The 18,930-nt window shown below is 43.4% G+C and overlaps 1 protein-coding gene across 1 annotated transcript in view; it reads right to left on the bottom strand.

Moving 5' to 3' along the window:
* The window catches only part of LOC139924866 (endonuclease V-like), a 31,933-nt gene that overhangs the window by 5,268 nt on the left and 7,735 nt on the right, over positions 1–18,930 (bottom strand). Inside the window, exons 4-7 of the mRNA XM_071916074.2 lie at positions 17,250–17,289; positions 15,646–15,758; positions 9,644–9,712; positions 9,233–9,361 (exon numbers count right to left, since the gene is read on the bottom strand). Of these exons, the coding sequence (XP_071772175.1) occupies positions 9,233–9,361; positions 9,644–9,712; positions 15,646–15,758; positions 17,250–17,289 (351 nt within the window). The remainder of the gene's footprint in view (positions 1–9,232; positions 9,362–9,643; positions 9,713–15,645; positions 15,759–17,249; positions 17,290–18,930) is intronic.

Below are 18,930 nucleotides of genomic sequence, written 5' to 3'. Positions count from 1 at the left end.
CCCTCCTACATCCATCTCTCCGTCTCCCTTCTTCTCTCCACACCCCTTCTCCAAATCCCTCTGTCTCCCTTCTCATCTCCATCTATTTCCCCTCCTCCCTCCCTCTCTCTCTCTGTAGAGGTCCGGGGACAGTGGCTGCAGCGCTCGAATGTCAGACAGTCATATATTAACATTTAGACAGCCCCGGGGCCAGAAAGAGCGCTACAGTTTAAATCAGTCACCTCCTCTCGGCACGTCCCGAAAAGCTCCACAAGCCAACTGGTGCAGCTGGCACCGGCGGCGCGCTGGTGTCAATCTTCATGGATGTTTGACAGTGTCAGACGTTTAACGTGATTGTTTTACGACTGTGAAACTCTCTCTCTCTCTCTCTCTGTCTCCCTCCTCCTCTCTCTCCCCTACCACTTTTCTTTTAGGTTTTCTCTTAGATTATTCCCGTCAAATTCCACCATGTTGTGTTCGCATCAATGTGACGCTGTAGCTGCTCCACAGAGCGCCTTGTTTTGAAAGAGGAGAAGAGGGGAAAAGTGTTTGTACCATATTTATCAATATGCATAAGTATAGCTTTGATGTTTTGTCATATATGCACAAATGTAAACAAACGCTGAGCAGTTACAATTTTCTGCTTTATGGAGTAAGTTTGTCGCTGATTTTTATGAGTGAATACGCCAGAAAACAATCAATATCAACTGTATTTCTCATTTTCATTTCTCATTTCTCATTTTAGTGCACAATTTGAGGATGAATGTGTGTGTCAGCCATTGAGAATTTAAACCTCTGCGACTTTTGAACTTCCAACTGAACTGACGCGACTTTCACTGATTTCAAAGGAGTATTTCCTCGACGGCTGATGGCAATGGCTATAGTGGAGCTTGGATGTTATGTGTACTGAAATATTTTTAGTGTTGTCTGAAAACTCAACACTAGCCTGTAACTAGAGTGTAAATGTTCTGCTGCTGCTATCTTCAGCTGGTTTTGCAACCTGTTGTATAAGACATTCTTAGAAATAAAGGTTAAATTAATGAACCCCAAATGTAGCTCATACCGTTCTGCTAACCCTAACTGGCAGCGCATGCAAGAAAACAAATCATGGTGAAAAGGATGGAAGGCGGCATATGTGACTAAAAGTAAGTGCTGAAAGTTTCTACGTAAGTTGTGCCGTACTTCACATTCCACATTACAACTGTGTAACTTTGTGAAGACAGGAAAAAATGAGATGTATTATTATTCATCGCTCGGATAACAGAGCAGAGACGGGGTGGAGCAGAGTGATAGTGTGAAATCCCTGTAAGGATAATTCCTCATAGTTAGTGAGTCTCACTGCTCTCACACAGTCTGTTACTTCTTGCTGTCTGCAGCCTCATTTGTTACAAAACACTTGTGTGAGTCAACGTGTGTGTGTGTGTGTGCGTGCATACTGGTGTGCTAGTATCTGTGTGTGTGTGTGCCGGTATGGGGTGTGTGTTTGTGTTAATGCGGAGGTGACAACAACCAGAAATACACAAGCTCTGTGGGTCTGAATTATTCAAAGAGTGGAGAGATGAAGCAGCAGGGGGGGAGAGATAGATGGATGGATGAGAGACGGAGAGAGAGGAGAAAAAACGTACAGTGAGGACGAAGAAAGTCGGGGAGAACAAGGGAGGTGGAAAGAAGTTGAAAAAGTAGGCAGACATCAAAAAAAAAAAAGAGCGGTACTGGTGACATAAGAGAGGACACACACACACACACACAAACACATGCAAAAACATACATTATGTTATGGCTGGCGGTCCCAGTGGGGTGCGGTAAGTGTTGTTGCATCTGCAGAGCGCAGAAATGAAATAAAATATAAAACAAAAAAACCTCCCTTGTTAAACAAATATAGCCTGGGCTTCAATACCTGCACACACAACAAAAATCAGCAATATCTCTCCCTCTCTCTCACACACACACACACACACACGCACAAAACACACACACACCGCATGCCTCAATCTCTCTCTCACCACCCACACCCAACACACAAAATGCATTCCTCAATCTCTTCCCCAGTCTTTTACTCTATGCTTGCCAGCTCCCCATCGCCTATCATTCACATTGAAATTCCATCTGTTTCTGCAGTCTGGGGAGCGTAGCCGTGGCGCTCTTGCATTTTCCGTCTTCCAGCCCGGCACAGGGGATATATGCAAATCCGAAACAGAGATTGTAGCGTGGGCCCACACACACACACACACACACACACACACCCCGACCGTCCTCTTACTGGGGGAAGTCGTACATATATCCGAAGTGCCTCACGGAGCCATATAAGTGCACACATTTTTAGCATGGGTGGCTCTGCTGGGAGTTGCACCCGCTGACCGTAGCAGTGTTGCCGTCATGCTCCATCCATTCAGCTGCACAGGACTGCAAGACAAACGCTCTGATCCTCCCAGGAAAACAGCTGGACCGACCTATGAGCAAAACAAAGCCACCAGGCAAACAAAGCCTCGGTGTCTGCCGCGTCAGATTGTACACAGCGCGCTGACTTTGTGCAATTCTATAGGAACTAATTTAGCAAAATAAAAGGCAAACGGCGGTAGCGCTGACAGCCGGCGATGTTCAGGTAACTACTGTAGACAGAGAGAGAACATAATTAGTGACTTCCGCTCGGTGCAAAGCACTCAGACAGAGACAGGAGCATTCTGGCAATAGGCTGTTATGTCTCAGCCAGTTCCTCAGAGTCCCATTACCAGTGGATGTCTTCCCATCAGTGTGTGTGTACGTGTGTGTGTGTGTGTGTGTGTGTGTGTGTGTGAAGGGTAGGGTAATGGATTTCAGCCTGGAGATAATGACCAATGGAGCGGATGTGGCCAAAGACTACACACATGACACGAAAACATACACACACGTTTACACAAACAACACACAGGCAAAGTCCCATGGTTAAACATACACGCATGCAAACACACAGTAGCATGTAAAGGGGTGTGTGTGTGTCAAATACTTCTTGGCTCAGTGTCATAATAATAATGATGTGATACTTTATTGAACCCCGTACGGCAATTCTCTCTTCGCTTGGCTTCCTCCCCTCCACAGAGGTCAGAGGTCACGGTCAGCTACAGAGCAGCATCACTGGAGCTGCTGGGGATTCAGTGTCTCGCTGAAAGAGACTTCAGCAGGGCGATGCTGGCCGGCAGAGGGCTTGGACCTGTGTCTTCTGGGTGAAATATGGGGCCAGCCGCATAAACTTAGTTAAGACTAGTCTAAGCCTTCGACTAGTCTTAGATTCTCAGATTAGACTAGTCTAATTAAGACTGTCTGTTGCGTAACTATTAAGCCAGACTTATTTTGAGGTATGAAAGTTAGCCACTTCCACCCTGGCTGAGCTTGAGTTAAGAACTTTGTTGCTATGGCAACAAGTAGGCCTAACTGTCAGAGTGGGAAGTTTAAATACTGTAGCTGTTTCATATAAGATGGTAAATCTTTGGTTTTTGGAACAAGCCTGAAGAAGAGAGCAATCAAGAAGTAGACTACAGGAGCGACTGTGATTTATTTCCCAGAGAAATCATAGATTTAAATCTAACTTAAAGTCTGATTTAAGTCTAAGACTAGGTCTATCTTTATGCAACTGACCCCCATGACCATTCATTTTTCAATTTTTTTTTACCGATTTCCTAGAGAGACATAAGATAGGCCTACTAATTCTAACTGGACAGGACCGGCAGGACACTAGTAGCTTTCTTTGTCAAGGAACATTAGGTTGAGGAAAATTAGGTTTGAATTCTACCACTGTCCATTAGGGTTATTGACTGACTCATTAGGAAAACAAGGAGGTGGAGATGCGCCTGTACAGTGTGTGTGCGTTTGTGTGTAAGTGCACATGCTATGTTGTGTGTCTGTACTGTGGATGAGCTGTGATGTGCGTGTTGTGTCCTCCATGTTTTACGTAACATCTAACCGCCGAAGCACGATTCCAAAACAAAAGAACGGAAGGACAGAGATAAAGAACAGATACATTTCTCTGAGGTTTACTTGCCAGTCGAGGAAGAATCAGACGGTGACTTGACCGATGAGAACGAATGGGAAGCCCCAAGATTCATTGCGAGAACGACGCATCGCGTCCGAGCAGCGCTGCAGTCTACAGTACAGAGCCGGGTGTAACAGCTGGGACAATAAACAGCTATGTGTCTTTGTTAAGCATGCGCCCGACATGAAGCACACCGCCCGTCTCAAACTGTGAGGAAGCGTCTCTGCGCTTACTTCCTCTCCAAGACAAGAATTTCTCCAAAAAGACACAAATATCGACTTGACATTGTTGGATGTGATAATCAGCCTCGTTCAAGTGCTGGAGGTGAGGTGTTTTCCGCTCTCTTCCTGCCTCTGACCGACCCTCAGCCTAAAACGAGACAACACCTCTAACCTGGCTCCTCTCCCCCGCTCCCCTCCACCTTTAATAAAATCTATTTTTGTTATTCCTTGCAGCTCTGTGTGTGTCCTGGTCTCTTTTTTCTATTGTGAATCCTAACCTGTCTCCCTGGGGAGCCACAGTGTGCATATGCTTAGCTTTTGTGTCTGGACTGTGTGTGTGTGTGTGTGTGTGTGTGTGTGTGTGTGTGTGTTTGGTCTGTGTAGGTGTGCGTGTATGTCTGCCAACACACACTGACACATTCTGTATCTTACACCTATACATATGGACGCAGCAGCAGCCTAGAGGTTAGAGAAATGCGCTTTTGACCGGGAAGTTGCCGGTTTGAATCCCTGGACTGGCTGGCAACATGTGGGGAAAACTCTACTGTTGATGTGTCCTTGAGCAAGGCACTTAAACCCCCAGAGCTGCTCAGTGGCTGACAGCAGAAGACTGGCTGTACTGGTCAGCTCCCAGGTGGGAGCGTATTGAACTGTGTGAATGTGAAACAGGACAGCGCAGGGACAGAGCAAGCGCGCTCAGTCGACGCTCCCTGGATAAATAAAGGCTGAGAGAAAATATATAAATATAACTATCAATCCCACTGATATACATAAAAAATACATGTATCTTCTGTTGTTTGTTCCTGCAGCCTGGGGCCAATCGTTGTCGCTGTTGCCGTGTTCTTGCAGCCATTTTTTTACCGCCGCTTGTTCCTGACACATCGGTGGCGTTTTGGGTATGCAAGGCAAGAGCGTGTAGTTCGCTCTGCCAGCTAGAAGTCATGTAACAGCAGTGCCAAGCCTGTCGTCAACTCTGCCAATCAGAAGTAACGTATTAACGCAAGAGCCAATCCCAGCGCAGTTGACTTGGTCCAGGATGGAGAAAAAATTAGAGAATTATGGAATATTGCCCAGTTTTGAACCATTATGTTATTTGAGAAAATGACCTATAGCTATCATTTTAACACGATCACATTAAATATACATGTGTCACAGTGACCAGATCCAGCAGAGAATGAGTTGAGGCTGGTGTCTAGTTGCCTTTTTAGTTCCCATTACATGTTCTCTAAAACTCTATCAAGTGAAGTATGGGCTACCAAAGGAGTGTGAGAATTTAATGGCATGAGAGAGCATGACTGTGTGGGGGTGTGAATTAGTCTTGGCGCACATGTGTGTATGTGTGTGTGTGTGTGTGTTTCAGCAATCCACTGTGGTATATAAGATTCTGCTGCAGTGCATTCACACATCAGCCCTTCACTGCAGAATCCAACCATGATGTCATCCTTTCCTTTCATCTTTTTTCTCTTCGTCTCTCTCAAGCTGTGGAAGGCGTTTTTTTTCTTTTCTTTTTTTTTTTCAATCGTGATGCGAGGTGAGAGGAGCGCATTCAACATTAGATGGAGCAGAGAAGGGCATAAAAGAAGGGAAATGGAAACAAAGCAGAGGAGAGGATATGAAAAGTGTGAGTAAAGGGTTAAAGTATGTACTCAAGGCCTTAGAGAATGAAAACCCAGCTCCTCCGCCTCAGTCATATCACTTTTTCTCCGCCAGCGCTGATTCCTGAGTATTAAACTTTAAAGCAACACCTGATACCAAGCACAGGTCCAATCCATAATTCTTACTTAAAAATACAGACTTAGTCACCCTTAGTTTGGAATCAAAACTGTCCAAAAGACAGATAAAAATGAGTGGAATCCAACTGATTTTCACCATTAGAGAGATCTAACATCCTTCTATGTGGAAAAAGGAAGATAAATAAGTTGCTCTTGGTTCAGATTTAATTTTGGGGAATTTATCTAATGGTAATACCCTCTTTACTCTGTATCGGCAATACATTTAACACCAGTATAAGTCCATTCCCAGCTCTTGATATTGAATCTTAGCATTGCGAAAATCCTCAGAATCAAGTGTGCAACACATACAAGGAAATTGACTTCAGTAAAGCCCCAGAAACCCTGTTTCTTACATTCATACATACATAACACTAACACCTACCCCACACATACTTCCATACCACGACATACATACATTCATATATATGCACATATTAGTCATCCTCTGATGCTAATAACGTGTAGAAGCCTGGTATCAGCCTGATATCCAACACCAGTATCGATATCGGTGTATCTGTTCCTCCGTCTGTCCACATCAATGCCAGATCTGCTGCTCAGCCTGCTACTCCAGTGCCCCAGTAGATGCCATTATCATAAACACTCACAATTTGTTACTCCCCTGAATACATTAACGCTTACTGTGCCCTTATCTGGCAACCCCCAGCCCGCTGCTCCTCTGTTGGTGTCCCAGCGGTGAACCGCAATTAGACACGGGCAAACCACAACATACTGCTCAGCCACAGAGAACCTGGCAACCTTTAGCTGCTGGCTCCGAGCAACAGTGTGTGTGGTGTGTGTGTGTGTGTGTGTGTGTGTGTGTATGTACACGTTTGAGCTCTTGTCAACAGTCGATCTTGATGACTGTCTGGAGATGGAGGGAGAATACAACGCTGCAGCCATCTTCTTGTATTCTTTTTACATTTCTTCGAACTTCAAAAAGTCAATTCTGAGTCTTATTTTCAGACTGACAGCCGAGCCTTTTTACAATTTTGAATGAGGTTTCAGAGACCCGAGGAACACGAATCTTGCTCTGCCCACAAAAGACCATGTAAACGTTCAGTTCAACCAAGAACATGACAATCACTAGGCTCTTCCATGATGGCAAGAAGCGATAAAGGGAGCAGAAAATGCCTGTGGGAGAGACAAAGAGAGAGAGAGCATAAAGCAAAAGATAAGGGAGACTGAGAGACAAAAAAGAGAATGTGGAAGACAGAGAGAGAGGGAAAAGAGTTGGACAGAGAGAGAGAGAGAGAGAGATAGAAAGAAAGATGCAAAGGAAAGAAGAGAGAGAAAAGCCAGTGATTGGCCAGAGGTAGTTGAGAGGGTCCCTGGTTCTCACTGATGTCCAGATTCAATACCTACCACTGCCCCCCCCCCCCCCCCCCCCCCCCCCCCAACACACACACACACACACACACACACACCTGCCAGCTAAACACACCAGCCCAGCGCCTTGATGAAATGAACACACACACACAGGAGGGGATGAGTTAGCCGCCTCTACTGCAGCTCCCCTGGCAAAAAAACTGATTGTGAGATGCGTGTGTGCATGTGTGCATGTGTGACTGAGAGAGTGTGTGTGTGTGTGTGTGTGTGTGTGTGTGTGTGTGTATTTATGTATTCTAGGTGCAGTGCGGGCTGTTGGAAGTGAAAGCACACTGAACGGTAGGAGCACAGCGCAGCCTGCTGGCAGAAAATAAAAGGAGCCTGAGGTGGAGAAGAGAGAGATCAGTTCAGGTCAATTCTGGGTTTTTCCCCCCAAAAGGAGAGTCAGATGTTTTTATTTTATGTATTTATTTAAAGCCAAATTTAAGACTTTTCAGGACTTTTTTAAGACCAATTTAACAGCAAAAGAAGAACAAACAGAACAAACAAAAAGAAACAACAACTTTCTGATTGAGCATAGCAAATGAAAGCTTTAAAACTCTAACTGGCAATATGAGAAAAGGCACACTAATTAATAGTCTAATAGCTGGGGGTCGTTACCACCGTCTCTGGGCAACAATTCAATTCAGTTTATTGTTTCTCTTGAAGCTCGATGCAGCGAAGTCACTGACGAAGCAGAAGAAATCATTCAGGAAAATGACAGCGCCATGCTCCCTCTCTCCCTCTCTTCCCACACACCTGATTTGTTTTTGGCAACAGATATAATATTTAAACTGTTTTTTTCCTGTCTCATTATAACCACACTTAACTCTTTCTGGATGCTCTTTCTGGGCAATAGTTATATGAGTGCAGCTCTGTGGGTGGGTGAGTGATCATTTAGCAGACAAAAATATAATATAATACAGTGTTTATGTGCCTGTGTGTACACTGCCTTGTTAAAGTATTCAACCCCCTTGACTTTTTCCCAGCAGCCTGAATTCAATTATGGACTGAGTTTTTTTGTCAGCAATATACACAAACTACCCCATAATTCCAAAGTAAAAACATAGAATTTTCTGAAAATGTATTGGCAGTGAAATACAGAAATATATAATTTAAATGTATATTCAAACCCTCTGAGTCAATACTTTGCGTCCATGGACAGCGACAGTATTTTGAAGTAACAGATTCAAGTCTGGGCTTTTTCAAGGACTTTCACATTCTTCTTCTGCAGCCATTCCAGTGTTGATTTGGCTGAATGCTTAGCGTCTTTGTCCTGCTGGAACATAAATGGTCGCACAAATCAAAGCTCTTTGGCACCTTGAAGCGGGTTCTCCTCAAGAATTGACTGTACTTGACTACATTCATTGATCCCTCTATCCTTACAAGTCTCCCAGTCCCTGCTGTTGAAAACCTCCACACCACCATGCTTCACAGTAAAGATGGTGTGACACAGGTGATGACCTGCGCCCGGTTTCCGACACAGCGCTCTGCATTACAGCTGAAGAGTTCAATTTTCATTTCATTACGCCACAGAATCTTTTGCCTCTTGCTCTCAGAGTCTTTCACGAGCCATTTTCCAAACTCCAGGCTGCTGTCAGGTGGATTTTACAGTCCAGATTTGTGCTGCACTGACTGTTGACTAACAATACTTATTGACACAAAACATTTCAGCTTTTAATTTTTAATTAATATGTAAAAAATTGTAAATAAAACAAATCAATTTTGACATTATGGGTTATAAAAAATCCTATTTCAGCCAGACTGAATTCAGGCTGTTACATCACAAAATGCAGAAAAAGTCAAGGGGGTTGAATACTTATGCTCTTAATATCACTGAAGGCACTTGATGTGTATGTAAGTGTGTGCGTAAGTGTGTGTGTGTGTACCTGTCTGATGGGCTCGGGGACGCGGTAGCGGCAGCAGGAGTGTGTGAGCCGTACGGCCGTGTCCAGGCTGATCTTGTGGCCGACAGACACGTAAACCGGCTTAGAGCTGCTGTCTGAGCTACGCAAGGCCTGGGGAGAGAGGGAGAGAGAGGGAGGGAGAGAGAGAGAGAGAAAGAAAGAGAGAGAGAGAGAGAGAGAGAGAGACAGAAACAGAGGCAGTCAGTGGTTAGTTGGCTAAGAACTTCTGTATTTATCTCTATGCATCTCTTTTTGTCATGCCAATAAAGCACTGTTGAATTTGAATTCTAACTTGAGAAGGGTGGGGGTTCTTTGATATCAGCAGCAACTATACTGCACCTTTTTTTAAATATTTTGTCTTTATGTTTTTTGTGTGCCTGTCCTCTCACGTACCTTTCCCAGTACTTTGCCTGAGGCGGCTGTGAGTGGGAAGCTGTCTCCTCCTTTCTGCAGAGCAGCTATCTGTGGAGGAGAAGAAACAGTCAAATATCTGCAGCATGCCAATAGAAATACCGCCGGATTGAAGCAAATTGAATATTAACCTGCTGTAGAGTCCTACAGATCTCTTCTCATCCCTCACTCTCTCTTTCATATCTACATTAATTATGCTCCAAAATGAGAACAAATACGTTTTAAAGGATAGGTGGCAACTTAACAGTCTTACAGACAACTGTAGATGTTAGGGTTCGACCAGCTACCAATAGCTAATATGTTGCGTCAATATTCAATACCTTTCTTTACCTTTATTTGACCACCAAAAATATTACATGCATTAATTTTTTCCCCAGGAATTTATTCTTGGCAAGATAGAAAAGCCTCTGAAGTACAAATACTTGTGTGGGATAAGATCAACATTTTTAACACTTTTTTGACTGCAGCTTTTTTAGTCTTTTTTTGTTAGTTTGGTTTTGGATGTGCTGTGTTTCTGGGTGCTCCCCTAGCACTCCAAGCTGAACATGTCTCAACTTTAGCTGCAACCTGCATTAATTAAATGCACAAATAGCCCTAAAACAAGTGCTATCTAAGTGGAGCTCTTGAACAGGGTGAAAAACTCAGTGTGTCCATTGTTATTTTCAACAACTTCATCCCCCCTTTATCCCCTTTTCAATGACGTTACTTCAGCTTATGTAGCTAACGCTAATTAGTAGCTTGCAAGTTGTTGTCAAATTCAACGTCAGTGTGGAAAAAACACGTCCTTTGTCATCACAGCCTTAGAATTAATCAGGCTAGTGGCTTCCTAGTCATAGTATTCTGTTACAGCACCACACAGCCATCTTGGCAAGAAAATAACAGGTGTAATAAAATGATTATAATCAAATGACAGCCACAGCCAATGAGCTGTGTATATTGTAAAGCACCTTATTGGTAGGAAATGCATGTGACATCATGGGAATACTATGAATAGACATCCAGTCTAGCATTAATCAATTATACAAAGAATGTATAATACAAACAAACTTAATTATTACTAGGTACTTAATTCAGGTCCTCGAGGGCCGGTGTCCTGCAGGTTTTGTTCCTCCCTGGTGGTTAATGAGCCGCACCTGGCCTGTATCTACCTGACACCAGGTGTGGCTCATTAACTATCGAGGAGGAACAAAAACCTGCAGGACGCCGGTCCTCAAGGACCAGAATTAAGAACCTAGGCTAGAAGATGCTTCATATTTTAGACATAGTAAATGACGAACTTCAGGTAATGTTCGTATTCCGATAGCGTTTTAAAAATCAACTCATTTTCTTTCTATAGAAACAAAACTTTTCTTCTCCACAGTCAAAGAGACAGAGCAAAGTCAGTGGCACTGAACTGGGCCGATGCTGACAGGTGTGCTGTGGGTTACGGGCCGGGGCGATGAAGGGAGCTTAGCCTCCATGATGGATGGGGTGTCTGCTCTACTATGACTGATTACAGCAAAGGAGCCAGCAGGGAGACAGGAGGGGCCACAGAGGGCCTCGGGTCCCGGCTGGGAGGAGGCCAACACTGTGTGTGTGTGTTTGTATGTGTGTGTGAGTGTGTCTGTGTGAGTGAGAGGTCTGGCTCCTGTGGTGCCAGTGTAGGACTGGAGCCAGAACGGGAAAAGGCAGAAAGACAGAGCATGTCATCAATAACACACTAGTTTGACTTCGAGCCAGGCAATCAGAGAAAGAAAGAGAGACAAAGACACAGACAGAGAGAGAAAGAGAAAAAGAAAAAAGAAAGAGAGAAAGGTTGGGTGAGAAAGAAAGAAGTGAGCAGGAGAAAGGGATAGAGAGACTCAGGGGGAGAGATGGATTAGAGGTGAGAGAGAGAGAGAGAGAGAGAGAAAGAGAAAGAGAGAAAATAAGATGAAGGACTGAAGGACTTTGAGCAACAAGGGAAACAGGAAGTAATGATGGAATTTTCCAAAAGTGAATCAAGGACAAAGAAGAAGAAAGGAGAAAGTTTTTTTATTTTTTTCATTTTTTTTTTCCATCCTTTTTTTTTATTACTGCTCAGGCTTGTGGCAGAGACACATACAAATACACACAGCCTCCTATCACTCATCCACGTTCTCTCTGGAGTCTCTCTCTCTCTCTCTCTCTGTCTCTCTCTCTGTCTATCTCTCTCCTGCTCAAGCACAAGCTCATTACATTTACATTTTTTAGGCATCTATCTGGCATTCTTATCCAGAGTGACTTACAATGACTGAGCAGATACAGTTTGAGTGTTTTGTGTTCAAAGACACTTCAACATGGTCGCTGATGGACATACTGGCTGTTTGCAGGGATCAAATCTGTGACATTATGGATACGGGACAATCTCTCTGCCGCACATACATATGTACTACACACACACACACACACACACACACACACACACACACACACACACAGCCCTTTTGCTTCCGTGTGTCACATTCTCCCATCGATTCATACAATAAGACCCACCAGTGATCTGTCCACCTGCGTCTGATATAATACATATTCTGCACAAGCCTTCACACTGTAAGACAGATTGTCACAGAGGTCACTCAGTCGGCATTTGGAAAAAGCTCATTTTGTCATCACCATGGCAACATCTTTTACATGCGCCCTAAAAAACTGCAGCTGTGAGGAAGTTCTCCCTGTAACCTTCACAGAGTCTTTTCATACCGCATATGGGTTTCTGAAAGCGCTCAGAGTGCCGGCGGCATATTCTGAAACTCTCACTGATATCTGGAGGGTTTGGCAGCGTATCACTTGTCATATGTGGCTGTGCGTGTGTGTAAAGCTATCCAGTGATGGCTAATCTTGTTTCAAAATGGCTAATCTTGTGAAATTTGGTAGGGAGCCTGATATGGCTCGTATTGCACAGATTAGTCCAAAACTAATTTCCCACTAAACTATCAGACGCCGTAGCTAGTTGAGACTTGAGGTGTCACACTCCCTGTGCATGCCTGTAGACAAATTAGATGCGAGTCCCTTGGGAGTGACAATGATGCCAATATGGAGGGGAAATAGAGTTATAATGTTTCACAAAGAGCAATTGATGCAAATCTAATAGCCGAAGCCCAAAGAGACTGCATGTATCTGTAATGCTAATGCTACCTGATACCCCACATCGTGTCCAAGCTGCTAGCTGTTGGCGCACAGATTGTCTCGGCAGTTATGTGAGATAGCATCCGTGGAGGTGACTGTTTCCCCCCATAAACAGAGCAATTGGATTCCTCCCTACTGCAGAGACCGATCTACATCTTTCAGCGCCAAAGCCACTAACGCTAACTGAGGGAGATGCATACTTTCCCACAGAGATTGAATTATGTTACGCTACTGTGGGGTTATAAGTACAGAATTTACTGCTAATTGAGTTAGCAGTAGATCAGTCGATTGCTAGAGCAATCGCCCACACTGCTTCCCTTGGAAACCTTTGGTAACTATTGTCATTGGCGTTATGGGACACACCCAACACTGCTCTTCTATGGATGGACTGTATAATGACAACGTTTCCCTCAGAGGCGGCACACTGGCTCAACTGTTAGCACTGTTGCCTCACAGCAAGAAGAACCCGGGTTCGATTCACAGCTCCGGCTCTTTCGGTGTGAAGTTTGCATGTTCTTGCCATGTTTGCGTGTGTTTTTTCCAGGTTCCTCCCACATTCCAAAGACATCCAAGTCAGGCGGACTGAAGACTCTAAGACGCTTTACACCTGGCATTAACACGCATCCTGGGTGATATCGGATTATAATCGGAGAAACACATTAAAATCCAGGTAATCCAGGTAAATGCATCCCAGACACATTGAAGATCCAATCATCCAAATCACCTCCGGAGGTGGTCAGACACGCATTCGGTCAGAAAAACACCAAAGGGTAAATTCTATGTATCTCCGGTCCACATATAGAAGCTATGTGAATAGAAATAAACTAAACAAACTGATTGTCAGGATACTCATGGATGGGACGAGGTGTTTCCTGTCAGTGTTAAAGAATGTAAACATCACAAGAGGAAGTGACATGTGTGACAATCTGTGTTTTGGCGAAGGAAAGAGAAAGCAGATTTCAATGTTTATACCAGAGACACATTTTAATGCCAGGTGTAAAGGGGGCTGATATTGCCCATAGTTATGAACATATCTATCTGTATTAGATAGACACTTACTGGGATGCATGCTGGACAGGCTCCAGCCCCCCATGACCCTTAGTAGGAATAAGCAGGTAAAGAAAATTACTGAATGAACATTTTCCTCTCTTACTTCAACCCCTCAGTAACTAGACTGTTCATCCTTATCGAAATGCTCTTCAGAACTGTGTGTTTCAGAATAGCCACAGCCGTGTTCAAACCTGTTGGTGCTGAGCTGACTCATCTGCCAGGAATAGGTGAGTGGGATGACCGAAGTCAGGACTGAAGAGTCTCGTCCTTCCAGCGTGAATTGAAAACTCTTCTCTTGAAGGAACACTTCACATCCCCCTCTCATCCAGGAATTTAAGTTTATTCTACTGTTGGGTCATTCTAAGTCACTCTGAATAAGAGCAGCTGTTCAATGTAATGTAAATGTAATGTTCTGGTGCTTTAAAGCAGTGATTCTCAACCTTTTTCATATCAAGGACCCCTAATTTAGTCCACATTAGAGCCACGGACCCCCATTTGATGAGATTTTGTCTCTTGGACCCAAATCTGAGAATATTTTTATTGTTAGATATGATTTTGTCCAGAATCCCATAAGTATCTCTATTGTAGAGAGATAACAGTGAAACTATGATCAAAATAGTCATTCTTCTACATCCCCTAACTTCTTGTAAATGAAATATTGCTGAAGTTTAACAATTCATCAATTTGCTGGGGACCCCCTGGAACCCGCTCAAGGACCCCTGGTGGTCCCCGGACCCCACGTTGAGAACCACTGCTTGAAAGTATGTCTGTGCTAAGCCAACCCGTCTGTCTGGTGTCTAAATGAAGCAGTAAGGTAGGCAGCCTGGCAACCATGAGACTAATTTTCTAATCCGCTACATGCAGAGAGGACAAAAGACATACAGTATCCTCCTGGTCAGTGAGGAGAAAAATCCCTGACCACTCACATCACAGAAGCTTGACCAGCGGATACCAGAACCTCCTCTTATCTCCAAATCCTGATCAATAAGAAAGACCTGGAATTACTCTGCTTATCCTCCCATTTCAGACTCCAGCCAGATGCCTGTTCATTAGGCAGATTTAACTTTAACTTGTTTTTGTTCCCTTCCCCAACAGGTCACTGAGGCTCCAGACTGAAACAAAGTGAACATTTGCATATTAATGAAATCTAAATTTCGCATTCCCATAGGTATACTTTGACTAATAGGTATTTGTTCCAGCTTGATTTGTATTCAAAAAGTCACATTAGCATTAGCTACGCAGGGAGGCCTTGGCTTACAACAAAAGTCACACTGTCAAAATAGCATGGGCACGCAAACACACACATTCACCTGCTCGTACACAGACATGTAACTGTGCGTGCTTGCGTACACACACACACACACACACACGCGCACACACATTCATCTCCCCACACACAAACAATTCAAAATTCTGTCCTTTGCTTTGTCCCTCTCTGACATTTCTTCCCTTTTTTTTGAATGCAGTACACAAAAACCACCGCAGAAAAAAAGATTACACTCTCAAAACTTTTCTAAATAATTCTATTTATCTATTGGAACTACTCCAGTCAAGGTTGGCAGCTCTTTCAGAAAAAGCAACATTTGAACACAGCAAGAAGGAACACACGAAAAGGTGAAACAGCACTTCATCCTTTTGTCAAGGTTTTCTTTACATCGGCTTGTTCCTTAAGCCGGGGGCATGTTAGAAAGAGAAACATCTGCAACAAAGGGGGGGAAAAGGCAAGTGTGCAACTCTGGCAAGTCTGGGGAAAGCTGCGAGTTCAAGCAAGGTTTAAGAAGTATTTTAAATCGGGGAGGCGAGGCTCTCACCTGTGATTGGTGCTCTTGGCTCTTGCTCACTCCCTGCACCTGCAGCAGGTTCTTGGCCACGCCCACACAGGGCAGACCTGACAGAACGCCAAGGTGACAGGCCAGGCCGAACTCTGGGAAGTTACAACAACAATCTCAAATCCAGACCAAATAAGAAATCTGGCTTAAAGCTAAACAAACATACCGGTACAACCACTAATTTGCACACTGTAACTGACTTAATTTTTGAAAGCACATGCACTTTGCACTGGTTTTTAAATTTTGTACACTTCAATGTCTAGTGTCTATTATGTCTTACTGTTGTGTGTTTGTATGTGCAAATTGTATATATGTATGTTTTCAACTGTAACCTGCCAAGGGACTGCAGATGAAAACTAGCTCTAAGATAAATCTGTTACAATACATCAAATGGTAACATTTATGTTTAACATTGTACATAGTCCCTTACAATTAAATAAAATAAATAATAATAATACAAATGTAATTTAATTGGTGTGATACAGTAAATATGATGTTATTGCATGATGATAGCCTAACACATAACAGAGAAAATATGTCTGATAGCTATTTTTTAAGTAAATGGATTGATGTGAAGTAATAAAAATATAAATAAACTGACACCACACAGTGGCCAAGACCGAGACATCACTGATATAAAACAGATTTGACTCTAAGACAAGTCAGGCTGCGGTAACATTTGTCATTTTGGTGTTATTTATCAGATCTGAGTCTAAACATTGCACCGCTGTTGGACAGCGAGACAACTTGCAGAATTTTCCCAGCTGACCTACAGAGCTTGTTGTGCTCACCTTGAAATGTTGCCGAGCATTTTTCGACAAGCTGGAGTGGACCCGAATCTAAATATCAGATTTAATGAGATCACACCGCTGTATGTCCACACCTGAAAATGTCTGTTAGGCGTCTCCTGTGGCTAGATATATTTAAACTGCTGGGTGCATTACTTTTTCTTCCCTCCCTCCCTCTCTCTCTCATAGCATTGCTTATGTTCAAGTTCAAGTTCAAGTTCAAGTTCAAGTTTATTTATATAGTGCTTTAAAAAAAGAAAACAAGTCTGTACCAAAGTGCTTTACAGAAATTGGTTATAAAAGAATAAAAATGCAAAGAACAAAACAAGACAAGAATAAAAATGCAAGAAGGATAAACATGCATAAGAGCAGAAAAATAAAATAAGAAGGCTTACACAAGGACACACACACACACACACACACATACACAGTCATGAGTATACATACATTCACAAACACCTGATCAATTGAGACAAAAAGCTACTGAGCACTGTGGCTGAATTGCATCCAGACTATGTAAGATAAGAACGCAATGCAAACCCGACCGCTTCCAGATCTGCTTTTAAAGCTCTGATAGGCCTGTCACTTAATGCGTCCTGGAGTGACAGGATGACAGACAGTCACTGTGTCAAAATGACAAATGCAACCGCAGCCTCAGACACCACAAGAATCTGGACTTTTGGCCGATCCAGGAGCGAGACCGGACTACAGCCTTGCTTGGATCAAACAGAGAGGATGCCAGGAATGCAAAAATACACTCTGGGTCAGTCCAAACAAGCATGAAGCAGCCAGACTCACCTCTGTAGTGGAAGAGACCGTTCCCATCTACCAACACCACCTGTTGGTAGGACGCACAATCGCAACATGAGAAATGGATTAAACCTAGAAATTGACCTATACCCTTTTCACACACACATCCCAGGAATACTACAGTATGTTGATCCGGGTCTGTCCTGTGTAAGAGGAAAGGAAGCAATTCCCACCAAACCTTGGACACAGGAACGTCCTCGACCTGATCAGAGTCGTTTTCTGGGGTCATCCTACCCGGGTGGAGCCTTTCACACTAATGGCCACCCACATATTTCTCGGGTTACTCGTCCAGTGGGAATAAGGTATTAATAAGCAAGGTACAGATACACGCTTTCCATCCAGGTTGCAGGATACAGCTAACTGGCTAGTGTTGCTATCATTCTCTTTTTAGTCCTGTTAGCGATACAAACAAGTTATCAATTCGTACCACTTTACAGCCAAATATGTAACAGTCGACATAGCTCACATCATGTTTTTCCTGATTAGCCCCACCTCATGTGTGTATCGGATGTATAGAGTTTCTTCTGCCTGAGTTTAAAAAGTTTGTAAGGGAAGAGTTGCTCAAATTGACGTTCTAACGCTGCCAGCTCCAACACCCCGATGATTTCTTGCTGCCAAAGGTGATTCTGCAGGCATATTTCTGCCGTGAATCACAAGTCACCGGGAAATCATTTGAAAGGTTACAGATAAAGTGAGCAGGGACTGGGTCTATCCAGGGCTAAATGTCACTGTTAAATCTATGAGTGTGTGTGTGTGTGTGTGTGTGTGTGTGTTTGTGCATGTGTGGTGACAGGGCAGCAGAGTGGGAGTGCGGTGGGAGTGATGTGTGTGAGCTGTGACTAACATAGGTGAGTGGGAGAGGACGGATGACAGGTGACTTATCGAGACACACAGTGGGAGAGGGGGAGCGGCAGATTTGTGTCAGATAGTGTTTGCAAATAATTCAAAGTGAGTTTTAACCTGCGTGGAGTAGCAGATGGGTGGAGTTTACAGCATCGGAACGAGCCCAGTAATGTCAGCTAAGTTGTCAACAGTGTTGGGCTTGTTGCTCAAAAAAGTTATATACAGTATTACAAATTTTAAAGGTAAGATTCTTACATAAGTTAATGGGAGCAGTGATTTGTTCAACTATTTGTTAAACTAAACTATTATATTATTTTTCCTTCACCCCCCCCATAAATTTATGTTTGCATCCTCTCTTATCCTTAAAAGTCAAGATAAGATCATTTCTTTGTGAATGATCAGGATAACCAAACAGCAAGATAGCCGAGACCACCTTAGTCGAGTCAAAGTAAATTCCAAGATCAGTTCCAGTCAAGTTTGAGTCAAGATCAGGTCCAAAGGGGGTTGAGACCAAGTCAAGAAGGAGACCAGAGCAAAACGAGTCCTATCTAAGAGCAAGACCAAAATAGGCAATAAACACCGTACATGTCTTTCCAAATGTAAAAATAATGCTTAAGGATCAACAGAGATGTAGATCCACCTGCAGGAGCTCTGGACTTTACCCTTCAACATCCAGCTAATTAATGCAGAGGGTTTTGACTCATCAATTTCCATACTATAAACAGGAGTAATCCTTTAAATTGTTTGTAGTGCTTTGTTTGTAGTTGTTTGTTTGTAGGGAGAAAATATATGAGGGTGGACCAGGTGGAGAAAAACATTATCTTTC

The sequence above is a fragment of the Centroberyx gerrardi genome, chromosome 3 (genome assembly GCF_048128805.1).
Source record: "Centroberyx gerrardi isolate f3 chromosome 3, fCenGer3.hap1.cur.20231027, whole genome shotgun sequence".
NCBI lineage: Eukaryota > Metazoa > Chordata > Actinopteri > Beryciformes > Berycidae > Centroberyx > Centroberyx gerrardi.
Note: the sequence above shows the minus strand (reverse complement) of the source record. Positions and strands in the feature narration are given on the sequence as shown.